The sequence below is a fragment of the Cibotium barometz genome, chromosome 24 (assembly GCF_041138505.1).
Source record: "Cibotium barometz isolate CiBa-2024 chromosome 24, ASM4113850v1, whole genome shotgun sequence".
NCBI lineage: Eukaryota > Viridiplantae > Streptophyta > Polypodiopsida > Cyatheales > Cibotiaceae > Cibotium > Cibotium barometz.
The window spans coordinates 19,383,260-19,405,154 of NC_141069.1; the positions used below are offsets into that span (position 1 = coordinate 19,383,260).

Sequence of the window (21,895 nt, forward strand, 5' to 3'; positions counted from 1 at the left end):
CTGCATAGGAATTTGATCAAATATTATATGGAGCATAGTGATTTGATCAATACATACATTTGGATAAGGCCATCTTACTAAGGTATTACATGAATAAATAAAATACGTCCCATGTGATTAAATTTAAATTCATAGTATATTAACGCATAGCCTAACGCATCAATCGTTGCGACTTTTTCTTTTCACATTCGATTAAAATGTATTGCCGATTTTCTAGTATTTTTTTTTCTCGTAATTTTGACTTTTTCTCTTTCCCAAGGTGCTTTGGCAAGAAAGCATTGGGATGAAAAAACCGCGGCCATTTTTTTTTTGGGCGTTTTGAGGTTTGCTTTTTCCTCCATTTTCATCAGAAAATGGTTTGATCTTTTGATGCAGAAAACGATTCAGAAAATTATCTTCAACTTATCGGTAGAGATCTACTTTCTACACTATTATTAATCTGAATTCTGCTGATATATGAATTTCTTCTCTTTTTTACCTGTTTGTTGTTCTTGATTTCTAATTTACCTGTGTTTTAATGGAATTCGCAGGATTAACAACATAACCCGTTTCTAATCCTTCTGCTCGTTTACATTTTGTTCTTTTTGATGACATGAAAAGATACGGCAAGCAAACGTCCAGGTAAGGTTTTCCCTTTTTGGTGCTATTTGTTTTTGTATTATTTCATGATTTTTCTGAACAATATTATTCCATTATTTATTTTATTATGCTCCTTGCTTTTGTGATTTAGCTTAATCTAAAGTAAATCATCTGCATTATTCAACATCTTCTTTAAAATAATAAATTGTAAACTGTCAAGTCGATTATTTTCTCATTTAAATTCATGTCCAAATATTTAACTTCTCATCAGATCTCTATTTAAATTTGTATATTAGATTTTTCTTCATGAGTACATGTCATTAGGAGTTAGAAGGTGTTCATAAACTTCCAAATCAATATGTAATTCAAGAAAAAGAAAGAGTTTCTTCATTGTTATTTTCAATAATTCACATGCTAAAACTCTTATTTTCTTATCAAATCCATTAAACCTCATCAAAATTTCTGTCTAAATTTGTATATTATTAAATTTTCTGCTTGATATATTCAGTATGTTCCCCTAAACCAGCAGGCGTTTGTCCATGCTTCGTAGTTGAGTTGGTAGAGTCTTGAACTCTAAAGCAGAGGGCTTGAGTAAGCCAGTGGACATCCAGTCCTTCATCGCCTGCAGGTGTGCTCCATCGTCTCCTAGGTCCCAACAGGGTTTAGCAGGGAGGGGAGCTCTATTGCAGACTGATCAGCAGGATCTCCACCTGGGAAAAAAAAAACAGCAGCAAGTGGTCATAATTTTGAGAAAAAGAAAGACCTTTTTTTAAAATAGTTCACCCACCTAAAAGCTTTACTTGTTCTAGTTTGTTTTTCATCTTAATTCATTAAAAGCCCAAGTTTTTCACATGGTATTTTCTGCTATGATGCATTTTCATGCATGAAAGTCTTGCTGCCTTTGTATAGTTTCTTATCTCTGGTTTTCTCTCCTTCAGCACAAGGGTAGCTTGGGATGAAGCAAATCTAAGCTTTCTGGAGGCCAACAAAACACCCAAAAAGAAGATTACGGAACCAAAGACTCCATACCATGCACCAGAGGGTGCGGAAGCATCAGAGAAAACCCTTTTTACACGTTAGGGCATCGTGATCTGTCTGCGACTGCCATTAAAGCATGCTTTGTAAATGACACCTTTAAGATGATGTTGATATGGATTGTAGGAATGATCTCACCGTCTCCAAGTGGAGATCCAATGGACAATGCCGAGCATGCTCAGGCCATCTGCAATGCCCTGAGTGAGGTGGCATCTTCGAGTGGTCAGGGAATCTCAAGAAGGGGAAGTGGCTGGACTTCTGAAGAAGAAGAAGATGACCTAGATGAACCGACTGACTGTGACTATGACTGTACAGGTTAGTCCAAGTCAGCCTATGTGTTTGGGGAAAGTCTCTCTCTTATTTCTCCAGTGATAATTGCATTTTCAATCTCATGATGGGCTATTTGTGGTATGTGGATGAAGGACTGCCCAACAATGCCCACCATGGCACTTGAGTTTGGGCAATCTTGATGGTCATCGATCCAATGTGAATTGGAGCTCCAGTGTGATGGAAACGATCAGTTGGGTTAGGGATCTTCGATCATAGCGATACATGTGTGTTTATTGGTGTTCATTCATTGAGCAGCCAGCGAGCCAGCGCCATAAATCAGCCCTTGGGCTTAGCCTGGCCTGGGCCCTGAAGCAGCATGGAAATTCAGGATCTTGTGTGTGTGTAGGGGGTGTGGGCTTGAGGTCTGCTGCTAAGTCATCTGGTATGTGGTTTGTCTGACCGGCCTGCTGCTCTGTCTGGCCTGCCTGCTGCCCAAATTGCCATTGCCCGCCCAAACCTGGTCCAGCTCTGCATCCATGTGTGAAGAGGCTCTGTCTGTGGGTCAAATGCTGCCTTTCAAATTTCTGAGACCAGTCACCAAATGCCTGCAAAATGCTTGATTTGCACCATTTGAGAGAGAGGTGTTACAATCTCTTCCATTGGAACTGCAGATATCCTCAGCTGCATAGCCTCTTGATAAGCTTACAACTAAGGCCATGAACTTACTCATCAAATCATCTTATGGACTGCTGACAAGATGTTGCTTGAATTTGAGAAGGTACTAGAGCTCCATATGTTGAGAATTCTCTTTTGAATTGATGAAGCATCACAAGAATCAAAACTTCCTAAAGACCTCAATCATCCATCAACTTAAGCTCATCCTCATTTGGCGAAGACAAACTTTGCGCATGGTATTCCACAATATTGCTAGAATGGAACACAGGATACATCTTCCAATGGCTGAGCTAGAACACATCATTGAGTTGCTTGATGATCTTGAATGGTGGTTGTTTTTTGGAGCAGGTTCCTAAGAAATTTGCGTGAACTACTTTAGATACTGCTTCTCAATCTTCAAATATACCCAATCACCTGAATTGGGCATCTCTCTGTGTTGTAGCTCCTGATGAGTGTGCAAGAAGCACAGCTGATTTGGAGAGAGAGAGAGAGAGAGAGAGAGAGAGAGTGGGCGATCGCGGCTGCGCGCAGATTTTCAGTTTGCACAATGTTTGTGTTTGCCCTAATTTCTTTGTGGGTAAGCCTGAAGCGGTTTCAGTAGTTGTACTGGGGTATTATCCCCCTTTTGGAGCCATTCGTGTAGACAGATTTTCCATCGGGGCACTGGAGAATTCGCGATCACGGCCGCACGCAAATTTAGAGGCTACAGCCTACATAATGTTTGTGTTTGCCCTAATTTCTCTGTGGATGAGCTTGAAGCGGTTCTATTAGCCGTATTGGGGTTATACCTCCCTGTTAGAGCCATTCATGCAGACATATTTTCCATCCGGGTTTTCTCCTCTTGTTGAAACGTAACTCTTATCCTTCCTATCTTGGACTGGATTTTTGGCAAGATTCTGAATGGGCTGGATAACCCAGAACATTCAGTTTTCTTTCATTTTTTCAGGTGGACAGGTTTGTGGCATATCTGGTTAACTAGGAATGCCTTCATATTTGAAACGGCTACTATGTGGCAAGTGTTACAGGACTGAGTATTTTACCTCTTTTTCTTAAGCATTGTCATTATGTTTAATCCTGATTAGCATTCACTGATCATGATATCCTGTATATACATGTGTAAGTTTGTACACGTGTGGGTGCAGATACATGCTTGGTGTGTGTGAGTACATGTGCGTGCATGCTCATATGTATGTACATGTGCATATATGTGTTTTGGGGTATTTTTCTCTTACCATGTTGCAAGTGCAGCAGCTGAGACCTTTTCTCTTTAGTTGGGCACTCAAGGTAGCTTGTGGGGCAGCATAGAGGTGGCCAAGGGGGGGGCAGCCGTGTAGTAAGCCTTGCAGCGCAGCGCAGCAGACGGGCAGCAGTCTGGTAGACGTAGTGCTGCCACATGGCACAGCCAGGAGCAGCCGGGTAGAAGCCCTACGCAGCAATAGGCGGCCAACAGCCAACGCAGCCCAGGTGACGTGGCACAGGCGCTGACGTGGCAGAGGCGGCTGCCAGGTGACGTGGCAGCTGACATGGCATAGGGGCTGACTGCAGAGGCAGCTGACATGGCAGAGGCGAGCAATCCAGCGGCGAACAGTCCAGCAGGCGTACGGTTGCGAATCCCCAAACGCAAGAGAAATGCCGGGCAGCAAAAACGTGAAGAGAAAAAGCAGCGTGGAATTGAAAAATGCATTCGCCATGTATTTTTTTAAATTTAAATAAAAATAAAAGAAGGGAAAAAAGCCTTCAAAGAGTTTATTTATTTTTTCAATAAAGGAGAGAAAAGCACTTGTAGTATTTTTTTTCTCTAAGGGGGAAAAGCTATGCTTTTCACCCCAAAATTTGTATAAAAAGGGGGCCAAGGCTCTTGTATCCCACAACACAAACTGGGTGAAAGTTTGAGAAGATCTCTTCCACGTGAGGCAAGGAGGCATCTTCTCGGGAATTGTACAAGGGCTACGCCGACCTCGAGTGATAAATAAATACCTGCGGGGGCGCCATGCTTTGGGGCCAATTGGTCTTTTGTTGTGCAGGAGCACTCTAGCTCCACTTATTTCTTTTTCTTCTTCCTCCAAGTTTATTATTCCAGTTCATAAAGAGTTTTAAGTGTGATTAAGTGTGCTCACCGCCCGTCAAGTTTCTGAAGGCCGGTTTCAAGGTTCCATTGCTGGGATTCATCGTCAACTTTTGCAAGAGACGAGCCTGTGGTCGACACATTTAATTCTATGGCTGGAACTAGTGCGGAGATGAAGGATTTATCTTCGGAAGAGGACGACTACCTCGATGAAGATGAGAAAAGCGAGCAAGAAATACCTTCCGATATGCTAGAAGCTGAAGATGATGATGCCACCTATGAAGCAAAGATGCAAAGTTTGATGGAGGGATTAATGGAACACGCAAAGGACTCATGTTTTCCACAAAACTTCAAAGCTGATTCTAAACCATGGAAGCAGGGGTCTGAGAAGAAACCTAAGCCTCAACATTCGGCTCCCATCTACCTAAATTTTCAGCCATACCCCGATTCTTCTTCTTCTTTTCCCCCACCTACCCATGGAAACCCTTTTAATACTTCTCATCTTGGTTACTTTGGCAGAGGCTCTATCTTTCATTTCATGACGGGTGTACCCAACATGGGCATGACTTGGAGCTATGGTATACAGCTAGGTATGTATGGAGGTATGCCAGGAGGTATGTATGGAACTTATGGTGGTGGTGGAGGAAGTGCTTTTGGTATGCCTGGTATGGGAGGTGGTATGATGGGCATGGGATCTAATGCTGTGTGGCAATTCTTTTCTCAAACCACATCCATATGATAATCTTGTTACGGGCGAGAAGCTAAAAGATTATAAAGAGGGTGGTGCTGTAGTAAAGTTTGATACTTTTAGTGGTGCAAAGGATCGTTTGAAGGCTCTCACCTTCATTCAACAGTTTGATGTGGCATTTTCTGGTGGTAACTTCACAGAGGCATCTAAGGTACGGAAGGCAGCTTCTTTCCTAAAGGAAAATGCTCTTCAATGGTGGTCGACACTTCTTCATCAAGGTATAAGACCTAGCACTTGGGTGGAGTTCAAACAAATGTTCTCTTCTTTATGGTTGACACCGACTTTTGAGGTGGAGCTTGGCATCGAATAGATTCTAGAGATTGTAGTAATCTGGAAGAATATAACAAGAAATTTTGTCATGCTCTGCTACCGGTCACATCCTTTAGGCCCGTGTCACTGGTTGAGCAAGTAGAGACATATTGCTGTGGGCTACCCAAGGAGCTTTGTGACTATTGCATTAAAACAAAGGTCATGAATATGACTTACATGATAGAAAATACTGAGACTGGATATGCCATGCTTACTGGTGAGATGTCAGGTTTTAAGGATCAACGTCTCTTCTCAAAGAAAGCATTTCAAGAGGCAAAGGAGTCTAAGGACAACAAAGACACTGAACCACGAGAGAAGGGGCAATCCAAGAAGAGGAAATTTCAGCCCTTACCTCAAAGAACAAATGAAGAAAAGAAAGAACTTATAGATGTGAACAAATGTTTCTCTTGTGGAGAAGAGGGACATCGATACTATAGGCGTTCAAAGAGAACACTTAAAAACGCAGATGACTCACAAGAAGAGCCTAAAGCAAAGAAACAGAAACCGTCTGTTGGACTAGTACCTGACTTGATAGGGTTGAAGCAAGGGGATGCATCTTCAGAGTTGTGCAGAGCATGGGAAAGACATCGAGATTAGGAGGTTTTGATCTTTTTCGATCCTGGGGCTCGTGCAAACTTCATCACCCCCGAGCTTGCAGCAAAGTTGGGCATCAAACCAGAGGAGATGGGTGTGTTGCATGAGGCTACTTTGGCTTGTCCTGGACATTCGGTTGAGGTTACACCGATCATTGGGAAACTGCGTTTCAGTGTGCAGACTTACACGGACAGAGAGGATGATTTCTACAATATGCCGTTGTGATGTTTTGTTGGATATGCCTTGGTGTCATAAAGTTAAAGTGGTAGTAGATACTTTCAACAGGAAAATCACTCTCACTCATCACAAGAATAAGGAACACACTCTTGACGTAAAGCTTAAAGGAGAATCTATTCCTGTTGTATCGGCCTCGGCCATTTCTCGTTTAATAAAGAAACATCTTTCTGTTTACTTAGTGTTTGTTAAAGAGAATCAGGATACCACAGATTCTAACCTGTCTGAGTTGGATAAGGAAAGATTAGACTTTCTCAAAAGTTTTCAAGATTGTTTTTCAGAGGCTTTGCTAGGGGAGGTGCCGCTTGCTAGGCCTGAGGATCATGGGATTGATTTGATTCCTGGAAGTTCACCATCGAATAAGCCATTCTATAGGGTGAGTGCAGTCCAACAAGAAGAGATTATGAGCCAAGTGCGTGATTTGTTGGACAAAGGGTTGATTCAGTCGAGCTTTTCGCCCTATTGTTCACCAGTGCTTTTGGTACAAAAGAAAGATGGTTCTTGGCGGATGTGCATTGGCAGATGTGCATTGATTACAAGGCACTGAATAATATTACCATCAAGAACAGATTCCCTATACCTAGAATCGATGATATTTTGGATCGGTTACAGGGAGTAGCTTACTTCAGTTGCATTGATCTGAAGAGTGGATATCATCAAATTCGCAATAGGGCAGAAGATGTGCACAAGACAGCTTTCAGGGACAACTTTTGGACTTTATGAGTTCTTGGTCATTCCTTTTGGTCTTACGAATGCTCCAGCGACTTTCAACAAGATGATGGATTTTTCGACCCCACCGTGCTTTTGTGGGCACCTTCTTTGATGATATGATTGTGTTTTCTCATTTAGAGAAGGAGCATCGGGAGCATTTGACCAAAGTGTTTGAGGAACTCAGAAAGCATAGATTGGTTGCCAATGGAAAGAAGAGTGAATTTTTCATGCAGGAGATTCACTTTCGTTAGGATGGATCTAGCAAAAATTGTAGCGATAAAGAATTGGCCGGATTTGTAGACTATACATGATGTGAGAAGTTTCTTAGACTTTATTCATATTATAGGAGGTTTATCCGATTCTTTGCAGAAATTGCTTAACCTTTACATCACCTGACCAAAAAGGAATTAAAATTTCGATGGACAGAGAAGGAAGTGGGAGCTTTCAACAAGCTTAAGGAAAAGCTAACCACTGGTCCAGTTTTAGTTCTACCAGATCTACATAAACCTTTTGTGGTACAGTGTGATGCATGTGGGAATAGCATTGGAGTTGTTCTTATGCAGGATGGACATGTTATTGCTTATGAGAGTAGAACTCTGTCACCAGCAGAAAGGAATCTACAAGTATATGAGAAGGAGCTTCTTGCGGTTATTCATGCTCTTTCTACTTGGAAGCATTACCTTCTTGGGACTGATTTCATTGTTCAGAGTGATCATCAGACTCTTCGATACTTCCTTACTCAAACGAAGCTTTTAGAGAAGCATATGAGATGGGTAACCTTTTTGTCCATGTTTCACTTTCAGATTGTTCATGTGGATGGCAAAAAGAATGTGGTTGCGGATGCCTTGTCTAGGAAACCACATGTGGCCGTCGTCTCTATTATCTTTCATCATGAACTTGATGATATGCGAGAACAGTATGCACATGACGCAGATTTTGAGCGGATCTTTGATCGTTTGACTGAAGGAGAGCGAGTTGATCATTATTCTCTCATCAAGGAAGGATTTTTGATGATGCATGACAAATTGTGTCACATCTCAGTTCAGGCAGAAGGTTTTGACAGAATGCCATGCTCCGCCTTATGGAGGCCATCGTGGTATTGCAGCTACAGTAAAAGCTTTGGAGGCATTCTTTTATTGGCCTAGTATGCGCAGGAATGCTGATGCTTTTGTTCGTGATTGCATCATTTGTCAGAAGGTGAAGTATGACCGTCAAAAGACTCCTGGGTTACTTCATCCTTTGCCTATTCCAGATAGACCGTGGGAGAGTATTGCTATGGATTTTATCTTTGATCTTCCTAGGACAAAGAGTGGGAATGATGGCATCTGGACTATCGTGGATCGTTTCAGCAAGCAGGCCCATTTCATTCCAGTCAGGAAGAAGATTAATGCAGAGCAAATGGTGAGGATATTTTTGACTAATATCTTCAAGTACCATGGGATGCCCACATCTATTATTAGTGACCGAGATCCTCGAATGACGAGTTTATTTTGGAGAGCATTGTTCGAGAACATGAAGACCTCGTTGAAGTTCTCATCGTCTTTTCATCCACAAACAGATGGACAATCGGAAATTGCCAACTCAGTTGTATTGGATCTTCTAAAGTGTTATGTTTCGGATCATAAGGAGAAGTGGGAAAAGTATCTTCCTTTGGTGGAGTTTGCTTACAACAACACCATTCACACATCGACAGGAAAGGCACCTTTCGAGATTGTGGAAGGCGGGAAGAAAGTACCTCCGATCTTGCATACAAAAGATAAGATCTTTGAGGCAGATCATTTTGTGGAGAGTATGGATGAGGCTTACAAGAAGGTCAAGATGGCTCTTCAAAGTACTCAAGAGAAACAGAGGAAAGCAGCAAACCTTCATTGTCGATCATTGGTTTTTGATTTGGGTGATTGGGTGCTTTTGAGATTTGAGAAGGCTAGACTTAGGAAAATGAAGGGTAAACAACACTTATATCCTAAACTGAGTATGCGGTACTATGGGCCTTTTCAGGTGATTGAGAAGATGAGTGATGTTTCTTATCGTCCTCAGCTACCTATTATTGGAGGATTCATAATGCATTCCATGTGAGTCTTCTTAAACCTTTCAAAGGTGAGGTGCCTACAGATCAGGTTGATGAGACACAAACAGAAGTCGAAGAACTAGATGAGATTCTTCAACCGGAAACAGATTTTGGCACATAAAGAAAGAAAAGTCAGAGGAAAAGTTACACGTTGATATCTGGTGAAGTTTGTGAACTATTCACCTATGGATTCGAAGTGGATGGAGAAGGGTGACTTGGCAGATTCACCGAGGATACTACAACTTTACCTCGAGGCTTTTGGTTTGGAGCCTACCTTAGAAAGTGCTTCAACAGGTTCAGCTGTGGATTCTGGAGTACTACCTTGTCACAGAGTTTACTTGGATGAGATCTGGAAGCTGCTTTGGTGTTCTTATCAACACACCCGAGATACTGAATTGACAGTATATCTGCCTATGGGATTTCTATGATATATGTGTACTAGTCACATGGTTTGATTCATGGATATACGGATCTTTTGAGAGAATGGGGACGCCTATTCTAGACTTTCATTTGATAAGCATCAGTGTTTACTCATGTTCATGATGTACTGCTGATCGTGGGTCCTGTGGGATGGCCATTTGCGAAGCAGGTAAAGCATCCAGGGGGACAAGACTATTCACGAGATGGATGCTCTTGATTTATGTTTTTCAGATGTTCTGTTTCAGTTGGCATGACATAGCTTTCTTATTGGTCTCTTAGGTTCTGTTTCAGTTTGGCAGATCCTTTGAATGAACAATCGAGAACGATTGCTTTGTTTTAAGAGGGGGCTATGTTACAGGACGGAGGATTTTACCTTTTTTTCTTAAGCATTGTGATTATGTTTAATCTTGATTAGCATTCACTGATCGTGATAATCCTGTATATGCATGTGTAAGTTTGTACACGTGTGTGGGTGCAGATACATGCTTGGTGTGTGTGAGTACATGTGCATGCATGCTCATATGTATGTACATGTGCATATATGTGTTTTGGGGTATTTTTCTCTTACCATGTTGCAGGTGCAACAGCTGAGACCTTTTCTCTTTAGTTGGGCACTCAAGGTAGCTTGTGGGGCAGCATAGAGGTGGCCAAGGGGGGGGCAGCCATGTAGTAAGCCCTGCAGCGCAGCGCAGCAGACGGGCAGCAGTCTGGTAGACGTAGTGCTGCCACGTGGCACAGCCAGGAGCAGCCGGGTAGAAGCCCTGCGCAGCAATAGGCGGCCAACAGCCAACGCAGCCCAGGTGACGTTTTTTCCCAACCCCCCCCCCCCCCCCCCCCCCCCCCCCCTCTTTTTTTGACCGTTGCGTGTTGATCCTTTTTTTTTTTTTGAAAAAAATGGCCGTTTATGGCTGTTTTGAGTGTTATGGAACAGGCTTGCTTTTGGTGTTGTTTTAGGCTTAGCAGCCAAGGATCTGTGGATGTTGACTTTTGGTGTGGATGCAAAGGACATGTTCTCTCTATCCTTGTGATCACTGCTCCGTATTTGGAGGGTTGAGGTGAGGCACCTTCCTTAGTTAGCGCATCAAGAAGCAAAGGCCCCTGGCCTTGGAGAGCTTTTTAAAGGGAGGCCAAAGAGTCCAAGGCACCCACCACCTCCCTCTTAAAAGCTCTCCAAGGCCCCTGGCATTGGGTGGGTGCCTTGGACTCTTTGGCCTCCCTTTAAAAAGCTCTCCTCCAACCTTCTCTCCATCACGAGTTTGAAGCTTTCAAGTTCAAGCTCTCACAGCTCTAGCCTCTCAAGCTCAATCAAGCTTTCATTTCTCTCAAGTTCTCCTCTCTTGGGCCTTGGCATTTGCAAGGCAACCTTCTTAGCGATGGCGACTTTGGCGAGGGCTCGGAGGTTCCCTCTTCTCTTACAGATGATCTCAAACGAGAGCTCCAATAGTGCTGCTGCCTCCATCTAGGTCCTCCTAGCCTGCGTCCTCTTATCCATTTTTTTGTACTCACTTTTTTGTACTTGCGCCTAGCGCACATTGCACCGATCTTATGGTCTAGCTGCCCTTGGTACTATGCTTTGTACTTTTGTTTGTAACTTGTTTTTAATGGAATTTTGGCGCGTAACAACCTCTGAGCTATGTATCCTTTCAAATTGATAATCTATAAATTTACGAGTGTTTTAAAAAAAAAACCCCAACTTTACTGTATCGTATTCCAAAATTTCACACGATACGGTAAATTCCCGCACGATACCGTACTGTACCATATTGTATGACTATGCTTTTAATAATGATGTGAACACACATAAATAACCTGTTTTTAGCCTGTTTTTCATAGAACTAGCCTTCTTGTAAATCCATGACTTGTTGGGCACATGCCCCATGTAATTCATGAAGCTAGAGATAATCTATCAAGCTTGTGTCTTGTGCTTAGGTGCCCGGAATGATGTCTAGGGTGCCCGAAGCTCATATACGGATAACCTCCCATTCCCAAAGCTTGTCCAAAAAACCTCATAAATATGTTGGTAGATCGTGTGAATCCCGGCGGAAATGGTGATACAGGTCTGGTTCTCCATGGCAATGCCCTCTGTCTGCCCCGTCTCCACTCCAAGGCGGTGGGACCATAGTTGCAATGAAACGCGTTTCATTCAGTTTGAATGAAACGAAACGTTTGGAATGAAACACGTTTCATTCGTGTCCACCTGGGAACTATACAATTTAAGCGTTTTTAACCCAGATTCTTTAGTTTTAACTTGTTAACATGTTTTCATGTGTAAATGATGCTTGTTTAATATTGTTTTGCAACATATTTTTTTACATATTATAAACTTATATATAAATTTTGGGGCCTGTACCCCCCCATCCCTCCCTTCCCACCCCCCCCCCCCCCTCCCTTGTATGAAATGTTTTTGAAATGTTTGGGATTTGAAAGAAATGTTTATGAAACACGTTTCATGAAACGCCTAGCAACTATGGGTGGGACGAGATTCGAATCTGCCCAATCGTCATCTGCATAGTTTGTGACATTTGTCGATGCATTTATCCAGACCTCCGTGTGGTGTGACGTGCAGAAAAAAGAGATCTCGGTAAAACTGCATCATCGGGGGTATCTCCGGAGATGCAAACCATGTAGTATGAGTATGCAAATCAAGGAGGTCAGAGCAGATAATCTGGTATGGGTATAAGGTCATGGAAGGTGCACCGGGCTGTACTGGGGGGGTGAGAGAGAGAGAGAGAGAGAGAGAGAGAGAGAGAGAGAAATCATCCTGTTCAAGTATGTAAGGTTGTATCAAGAACTGAGTCTGCTCACTTGTTGAACTCTCCTTTGGTTGTGAGAGGTGTGTTTCTGAGATTTGTCTTGTGAAGAAGCTTCTCTTATCTGAGTGGTTGACTGACATTTGCCTGTTTCTTCGAGTGGATGTGCTGTTTCTTGGTGTTTACCATTGAATCTGAACATATTTTACCAGGATTGGGTCGAAGCGGCTACAGGTTGAGTTTTGCTGAGCAAAGGAAGGCACATTATGATGAGTATCGTATGATAAAGGCGTTACGGCAAGAAGATCTGGTTCTTAATGATGCTGAGGAGGATGTTGACGGTACACAGAAGGGCCAAGAGCAAGACATGGTAATTGATGGCATTGAGTCTGTGGAACTCCATGATGCATCACCATCGAGGAGTTGCAAAAAGAACTCAGGCAAGCAGCCAAGGTGCAGTTGATCATCACTCCAGTATATTCTTTCCCTATTACATGGACCCTGGCATAAACAATATTGAGAATGCCATGCTTGAAAGGCTCCCTAGGCTTCCTTGTGATTGGAAGTGGAACTTGGTGCACTTGAAGAGTTATTTGTAAAGATGATCCTTTGCTGTGTGCTAAGATCCAGCATGCATACTGCGTGCTGCAGATGAAATCATTGCAAGTATCATAGGCATTCCTTTCTTCTCTGTTTACTTGATGGATTCAGCTAGAGTTTTCAGCAATTAGCAAGATTGATTTTTTAGAAAAGGCTTTTCATTTTCTCCCCTCTTCTTCACCTACTCATAAACATACTCAATCAAATCTTAGTTAAAGATACTTCCACTTACGGTTTTGCTTTATGCTGGCTTAGTTCTACTTTGATTGTATGTGTAATGTAGCTACAAGCATAAGAGTGTTCTACGAATGCTCCAAAAGTATGTCTACTGATTTCATAGACACAAGCATCACACTATATGTGTAAGTATCTGATTATGTCATTGCATATGATGATATGCTTGTAGTTGGGTCTAAAAGTGGTAGGTGTCTTTTGCCATATTTTAGAGCTAAAGGCACTAACCATTTACCAATAGATGTGGTTAAGCTTATACTACTTTTATAGTAATAAAACACTTTCAAAGTCACAAGAATTTAGGTGATTGGAGATCGACACTTTCATGCTACAATATAGACATGGATTATGTTGCACTTGAGGTTTGGGGGCTTTTTGGTTTCGCCTTATGCAAGATTTGATCTCGTCTTTCCATTAGTTTTGGTTTTTTTTTGGTCTAATGGTTCCTATATTTTTTGGTGAGTGTTATTTAACATTAGAATGCCATGGATTTAATTGACTTAAATATATATATATATATTTTTTTGTTTTGAAAATGATGGCTATTCAAACTGAACAATTTTTTTTTGTAAAGATAGTTATGTTTTTGGAGGGGCCACACCATTTTTATGTATACATGAATCTTGGGGTATGTGCATGTGTCTTATGGTAGGATACTCTTTTTATTTCCTCTCTTTAGACCATGGTGTTGGCCAATTAGGCAAATCTCACCCCCCCCCCCTCTCTCTCTCTCTCTCTCTCTCTCTCTCTCTCTCTCAATATATATATATATACCCGATAAAATTTGTTAAAAAGATTGCAATGAGCATTGCTACAACTAAAGATTGATACAATTGAGAAGCATCTAGGCAAGGTTTATGAGATTGAAAAGGTCAATGGTTGGCAAGGCAAACATTGTAGTGAGATGGAAGACCAAGGAGGAGTGCTGCCATCTGCAAAACATGGCACAATATGAAGCACATCTTCTATAGGTAGAGGAAGAGAAAAAAGAAGAAAGATGCATCCAAAGACTATACTAGAAAAGTTTGTGAAGGATTGCCAATCTACTCTTGTACAATTTGCTATCGTGCTTCATGTACTATCAATTGGAAAGCCTATGCCTAATTATCCCTAGTGGCAAAAGCCATTAAATTTCATTAAACTTTGCATCTCGCAATTCCTAATACAATATTGGAATGAGTCTTGTGGTTGGGATTTTGCTACTTCTATGGCTAAAGTGTTGCCAGGAAGCCTATGCAAAAGCCTCTCAAATACATCATTCATTGCCATCTCACTTGATGAAGTAACTGCTCGTGATGCTAGCTTATGGGCATGGATACATGCATACTTTGTGGAGAACCACACTCGAAAAGCATGCTTTGTGGGAGTGTTCAAGTTGAAAAGCAGCGCAACAGCAGATCTTTTAGTGAATTTGGAGATTGAAAAGTTAACCGTAGTTGTTGGCTTGACGCTAAAAAACATGTCTCAAAAAGATTGTGTCCGTAGGTGCTGGTGGCTCCTCTGTAATGCATGGACAACGGGCTAGTTTGTGTTCAGTTGAAGAACTTTTATGCTCCATACGAATTAGGAATTCATTGTTAGTATACACTCAATGCCCACCTCTCAACATGTATCTCACTTTGATGTATAATGCACATTTATTAGGCCCCCATTATGAGGAGTAGCCATGGTGCATATGTCTTTAGTGGGAACCCCAGCTTAGACGTCGATGGGGTCATTATTGTGACCATTGATGATGGTTAGGAGGTGGTCAGGGGTACGAGCGTTAGCTGGGGTTTGGGAAATATTTAAAGCAGCCTGATTCGACCACCTATTCAATTAGAATTTATCCTTTGTAATTATAATTTAATCATGATTTACCTTTTGATAATTATTATATACTTTATTCACTCTTTTTTCTAAATATAGAATTGAACTCTCAAAGTCATATAGAGAATTGTTTTACCTAAAAAAGTTGGGACAACTTTTACAAAATAATTAATATTTAAGCATACCATTTATAAAAAATAAAACCAAATGCTTGGGATGTTTTGCCTGTGGTTTTTCGTGTGCATTCAAAATGTATAGTATGAGAGAGATGCATAGATTTGAGAGTACATTAACATGTTTATCAAGGCACAATGTGTCTAGCCTAGTCAATTAAACAAAGACGTGCTAGCTTGCTTAATGGTGCTATTGATGTTGAATCAAGCATGCAGAATACTTATTTTAATTATTCTTATAAATAAAGAAAGCTAGCTTTTTGAAATGATATTTCTTCCATGGATTCATCGACTATCTTCTTTGACTCTGATGTCTGAACTTCTTAGCAGGATTGCCAAATGTAAGCGATGGAGTTAGGAAGATAATTATGTTTTGTTGGGAAGTAAATACTAGAAGTAAATACTATTGACTTCTGGTAGCAGTACTGGTTCCAGGAATTATTGCTCGCTCTAGGAATGGACTATTTTTCAGCTACAATCAAGCCTTGAATTTGAAGCCTTTGAAAGGGAACTAAAAGTTTACCCTTCAAATAAGGGAACTTAAAATTTTACCCTTCAAAAAAGAAAAGCTCGATTTTGAAAAATCCTTGAATGTGCCCTTCTTTGATATAAGGGAAAAGAAATCTTACTTAATATTTTACCCTTCAAATTAAAAAATATTGTCACCCTTCAAATTTGAGACCTGGTTACAATCTCCCACATTCCTTTCACTTGTGCCAATGTAGGTTGAGTGAAAAGAGTCACATGTTGGGTCTAACACGTCGAGTCCAAGATCGCCAGCATCACCATTGGAAAGAGAACCTAGAGAACTACTAACAAAAGAACCTAGTCTAGGGATTGAGTACTCATCCTAGACTCGATTGCTTATTGATCATTTCTTTAGAATCTGTATGAGGTGGGGGTTTTATGTTCTTTTAAAGAGTTAAAATTTCCGTCCAAGAGGTTCATTTGATTGGGGCCAAACTTAGAGAGTTCACAAGACAAGATTCTAAGCAGATGATTTGCTTAGAGATAATGTACTATTTAACTCCAAATTGGTATCAGATTCGAGGAAGAGGTTCCAATATCGAGGAATATGCCAAAAACCTTTGGCTATCGCCCATACATAGAAATATACACCCAATCGGCTGAGCGACTATTTTGTGGGGTTCATATCCACTACCTACAAAGTGGCCAATATTTGGAAGGGTGGTACTCCCTTGTGGTACTCGTGTGTGTGTGTGTGTGGGGTTAGTATGGTGTGTGTAGCCGGGTGAAATTCTCATGTGCTATTAGAAATGGAATAAGATCTAATGAAAAAAAAAACACTTTGATTTTTCATTAAATTTAATTTTCTAAAAACAACTCTTAAAAATACGTACAAGGTGATGTCCCGATTGGTGGTATAGCAATTGGTTGTAGGTTGCTGCATGAATCAAACAAAGCCCACGACCACCCTAGCCCCATGCTTTCTTCAATATAAATCTCCCTCCAAAGGCCATGTTTGGGATCCTTGCAAGACCAGCAAGCCAAACACTAAGGGACCATTTTGTATGGATTCCCTTAGATTGCTCCCAACATCTAGGCCGAATCGCTCGACCACCATCGCTTGAGCTTAAATAATTACAAAGTTAATTTATTAAATTACCAAAAATACTCTAATTAGCAAAAATTAAGTGAACATTCATATTTCTCTTTGTTAGAAATTCCTAAACAATTGATAGAGAGATCTTACATTCTCCCCCCCTTAAAAGATGTCCATCTCCATAGGTAGTGGTAATTCCTTAATTAAAGATGTCTCAAGTTCCCATGTTGCATCTTCTAACTTCCATTTGACCAAACATTCTTTAAGAATTTTGTTTTGCAAAAGTCTCTCTTGTGTAACTTCAAGTTCCAATTTTATGTGCTTATTGTTGGGAATCAAAGTCTTCCTTGAGTGTGAACCCACTCCTAGAGTAAAAAGGACGAATTATTTTTTACTTGTGTGGTTGGTTTCTAGACTCCGGAGGACTACCCCCTTCAATGTGACTCATGTCCCTGGAAGGACTGGTTGGTTTTTAACCTCCGGAAGCCTCTGTAAAGTCTCCCGTATGCAAAGTGGATGGTTTTGTTGCGTTCCAGAAAGGAAGTGCATATTCCCACCATGGCGAGGTTTGATGAAGAGAGAGAACAAAGAACTTCAGAACAAGAAGCGCGCAATCCTTCGACGGTGGCATACATGAGTGTGCACGACATGTTCTAGACGATGATCCAAGCAATCGCAAACCAGAGCACCAAGTTGGAAGAGGCAAAAGTGTAGATCTTGGCCTTGGAAGAAAGAACCCATTCTCCAGTCCCTTTTTCTCTGTCTCCTCTTCTCTGTCCTTCTCTTTCCCACATCCCGATAGCAAATATTCATATTTCTCTTTTTGAGAAATTCACGAACAATTGATAGAGGGATATTACATTCTCCCCTCTTAAAAGATGTCCATCTCCATAGGTAGAGGTAATTCCTAATTAAAACTGTCTCAAGCTCCCATGTTGCATCTTCTAACTTCCATTTGACCAAATATCTTTAAGAATTTTGTTTTGCAAAAGTCTCTCTTGTGTAACTTTAGGTTCCAATTTTATGTGCCCTTTTTTGCGAATCAAAGTCTTACCTAAGTGTGAATGCACTCCTAGAGTGAGGAAGTATGTGTGTGTGAATCGTCTCTTAGAAGGGTATTGAATAATATCTAGATATTTGTGTGTGAGTGACATAAGCAGTGATGTCAAGAGATAACCTTTGTAACCTATAAAGGCACTTGTACTTTCATTAAAATAATCAAGTAAGTGTCACATCAATTTGAGTCTTGTACTTCACCTCTCTCTAGCATTGAACTTGACCTCTCTCTCTCTCTCCTTTATTTACTGTGTGCAATGTAATAGCCATAGCCATAGCCATAGCCATGTTCATCTTCCAACCACAGTATAGCAAGGCTAAAAACCTACATTTGGTATCAGAGCCTTGAAGTCGTCATCTACCTAGTTTTTCCCACATCTTTGCCCACATCTTCCAACCACCATAGCAAGGTTGAAACCCTACATTTGGTATCAGAACCCTGAAGTCATCATCTACCTGGCTGCGACATCTTTGCGCATATACCTTAGCAACTCCCTACTTGTTGTTGTCCACCTGACTGCGCATAACCAACTTCACTGGGTAAACCCAACTCTACTAGTTGTCATCACTACCCAACACTGCTACCCATCTACTCTCTGTGTGTGTGTTGCCTTGCAGCTTGACTAAACACAATAGCAACTCGAATACACACAGCTCTGATGACTATGTGCATAATGTCTTGCAATTGCCCTTCTGAGCTCCACAGTTTATCTTAAGCTAAGCTAAGCTTAGCTCTCCCATAGCTGCAAAACAAAGAAGCACATCATCGAGAGCACAAATTTTAAAAAAGGGGCAAAGAGCTTCACGACCATCTCTATGACAGTAAACACATCAAAGAACTTTTGCAAACAACACTTAGGAAGGTACATATTTGGGACTTTCATCATTTTCTAAAAATCTATCTTAATCTTTCATCATTTCGTAGCCCTGGGCCTATCATGACTTCCAAAGAAGTCTATGACATGCTAGATAAGCTCTTTAGAGCATATGGAAATAAGTGTAAGGTCTCTTTGCAAATAGATTTCTATGGCCTAATGATGTAGTCACATGAGAACTTCGATGCTCATATGAACAAGATAAAACTAGCTTGCTACACTTAAAGCCAAGGTGGATTAAGACATGACCGTAGTAGCTATTCTTATCAAGTCAATGCCAATGCCTAAAGATCTTTACAAAAACCTAAACACCATATTGAAAAATCTCCCAAACCTCACCCTAGAAGGAGTGATCAACTCTTTCAAAGAAGAAGAGAAGAAGTTCAAGAATAAGGCAATAGGAGGGGACAACTCCTCCTTCACAAAGAAATTTAAAGGTATGAAATGTTCCCTTTGTGGTCGGAACAATCATACAAAAAAAGACTGTTATTCAAAGAAGGCACAGTGAAAAAACAACCACAGTGAAAAGTATTACTATCATAAAAAAGTAGATGCCAACATCATTGAGGAGAAATAACTTTCCATAGAGGAAGCAAATGATGATTGCGCCTTTTAGAGTCCACAGATATATGTTATGTTGTTGTGTTGTGATCAGTTGTGTTTTGTGAGTGACATGATAATGCGTGTACTCCACCCTTGGAACCCCATAACTGGCATGAGAAACTAGGCCATGAGCTGAAGATTTATCCTTGACATAGTATAAGGTAATACCTTGAGGGGGGGATTGTTGGGAATCAGTATGTGTGTGTGTGAACCACCTCTTAGAGGGGTATCAAATAATATCTAGATATTTGTGTATGAGTGGCATAAGTAGTGATGTTAGGAGGCAACTTGTGCAACATATAAAGGTACTTGTACTTTCATTGAAATAATCAAGTTTTACATCAATTTGAGTCGTGTACTTCAGCTCTCTCTAGTATTGAACTTGTCTTCTCTCTCTCTCTCTCTCTCTCTCTCTCTCTCTCTCTCTCTCTCTCTCTCTCTCTCTCTCTCTCTCTCTCTCTCTCTCTACGGTGTACAATGCAATAACCATAGTCATGTTCATCTTCCAACCACCATAGCAGGGCTAAAACCCTACACCCATGAGTTGGCAAAGTCACTTGTTCATCATCCAGTATATGAATGGGATCAGGCACATACTTCTTTAGAAAAAGTATATAAAAAATATTGTGGATTTTCAAATGTGGAGAATGCAACAACACCCATAGCCATTTTCATCTTCCAATCACCATAGCACGGCTAAAACCCTACACCCATGGGTTGCCAAAGTCATTCATCATCCAATATATGAATGGGATTAGGCACATACTTCTTTAGAAAAATTATATAAAAAACATTGTGTATTTTCAAATGTGGAGAAACCAAGAGCTCATAAGTTTGCTCTCCCACTCTCTTGGTAATAACATAAGGTCCATAGTCACTTATTCATCATCCAATATATGAATTTAATTAGGCACATACTTCTCTAGCAAAATTATATGAAAAACATTAAGGATTTTCTAATGTGGAGAAAGCAAGAGCTCATAAGCTTGCTCTCCCACTCTCTTGGTAACAACATAAGGTCCATAATACCTTGGTGCTAACTTCTTATACTTCTCCATTATACTTTGCCATTTTACTTTACATAGTACTTGCCCATTAAACTTTCCCACTGTGTACCTTGGTGCTAACTTCTTGTACTTGCCCACCATTGTACTTTCCTGTTGTACCTTGGTGCTAACTTCTTGCACTTTCCCATTGTACTCGCCAAGTGACATGGAACTTCTTATACTTCTCCATTATACTTGGCCATTTTACTTTACATAGTACTTGCCCATTGAACTTTCCCACTGTGTACCTTGGTGCTAACTTCTTGTACTTGCCCATTGTACTTTCCTGTTGTACCTTGGTGCTAACTTCTTGCACTTTCCCATTGTACTCGTGACATGGAACTTCTTTTGAGTTTTTTCATATCTCCTTCTTCAAACCCTCGTCCAAGACTTTGAAGATTTGTATCTTTCTTCTACCTATCCTGGGTAGCTTTAATATCCTTATGCATGGCTTGAACTTAATTTTCCATTTATTTGAGCACATATTTTGAAAATTCCACTTGGACTAGAGGATCTAGCCAAGTTAAAGGAGTGATATAGTCCTTATAACACAATTCTTAATGGACTCACACCAATACTCCTATGTTGGTATGAGAAGATTTGTATCTTTCTTCTACCTATCTTGGGTAGCTTTAATATCCTTACGCATGGCTTGAACTTAATTTTCCATTTCTTTGAGAACATATTTTGAAAATTCCACTTGGACTAGAGGATCTAGCCAAGTTAAAGGAGTGATATAGTCCTTATAACACAATTCTTAATGGACTCACACCAATACTCCTATGTTGGTATGAGACACATGCAACCAAGTGGAGATAATTTATCCATTTACATGGGCTCTTGACTGCAATAGGATCAAAGAATATCCTCAATCACTTGGTTTACCCTTTGAGTCTGACCATTGGTCTTAGGGTGATATGTTATGCTAAGGTCCACAGATGTTCCCACCACTGCTTTAAAGAAGGCAATCCATAATTTGATATATTCCCATTTCACTTGAGGAATGTCCAAGGGCCACAATTTTCTAGGCAATTTCACTTCAATTTCACCCTTTTAGCCTTAAGACATCGGCACACTAAACATTGCCGAACATACTACAACAAATATCTTTTAATTCCTAGGCCAATAGAAGCCCTTTTTCTCTAAAATTAAAGTCTTGACGCACTTGAGATGTCTAGCTATATGGTTATCATGTGCCTCCTTTAATATATTTTATTTAAGTTCATCTATATCAGGAATGCACAACTTATTATTGAAATAAAGGTTGCATCTTCATATTCAAAGGTGCCTCTTTCAAGATCTTTTTCTTGGTTCAACCCTTAGTGATTGAAGTGAATTTAGTCCTTCTTGGAAATGCTACAATTGGCCTCTTTCTCCTATGGATATGGGAGAGCTGACCTTCTTGAGACAAATTTAGAAATCTTTGTCTCTCCTCACATAATTTGGAGGGAAATATCTATAGCAAAGATGCCCTGGA

At 40.6% G+C, this 21,895-nt stretch overlaps 1 protein-coding gene across 1 annotated transcript; it reads left to right on the plus strand.

The window, feature by feature from the left end:
* Positions 1 to 214: 214 nt before the first annotated feature.
* Positions 215 to 13,302, plus strand: LOC147624983 (protein phosphatase inhibitor 2-like). The gene is made up of 5 exons (XM_086818205.1): positions 215 to 408; positions 531 to 621; positions 1,518 to 1,621; positions 1,741 to 1,929; positions 12,671 to 13,302. Exons 2-5 carry the CDS (start codon positions 593 to 595, stop codon positions 12,919 to 12,921), a joined length of 573 nt encoding a protein of 190 aa, XP_086674331.1. The 5' UTR covers positions 215 to 408; positions 531 to 592; the 3' UTR covers positions 12,922 to 13,302.
* Positions 13,303 to 21,895: the final 8,593 nt, after the last annotated feature.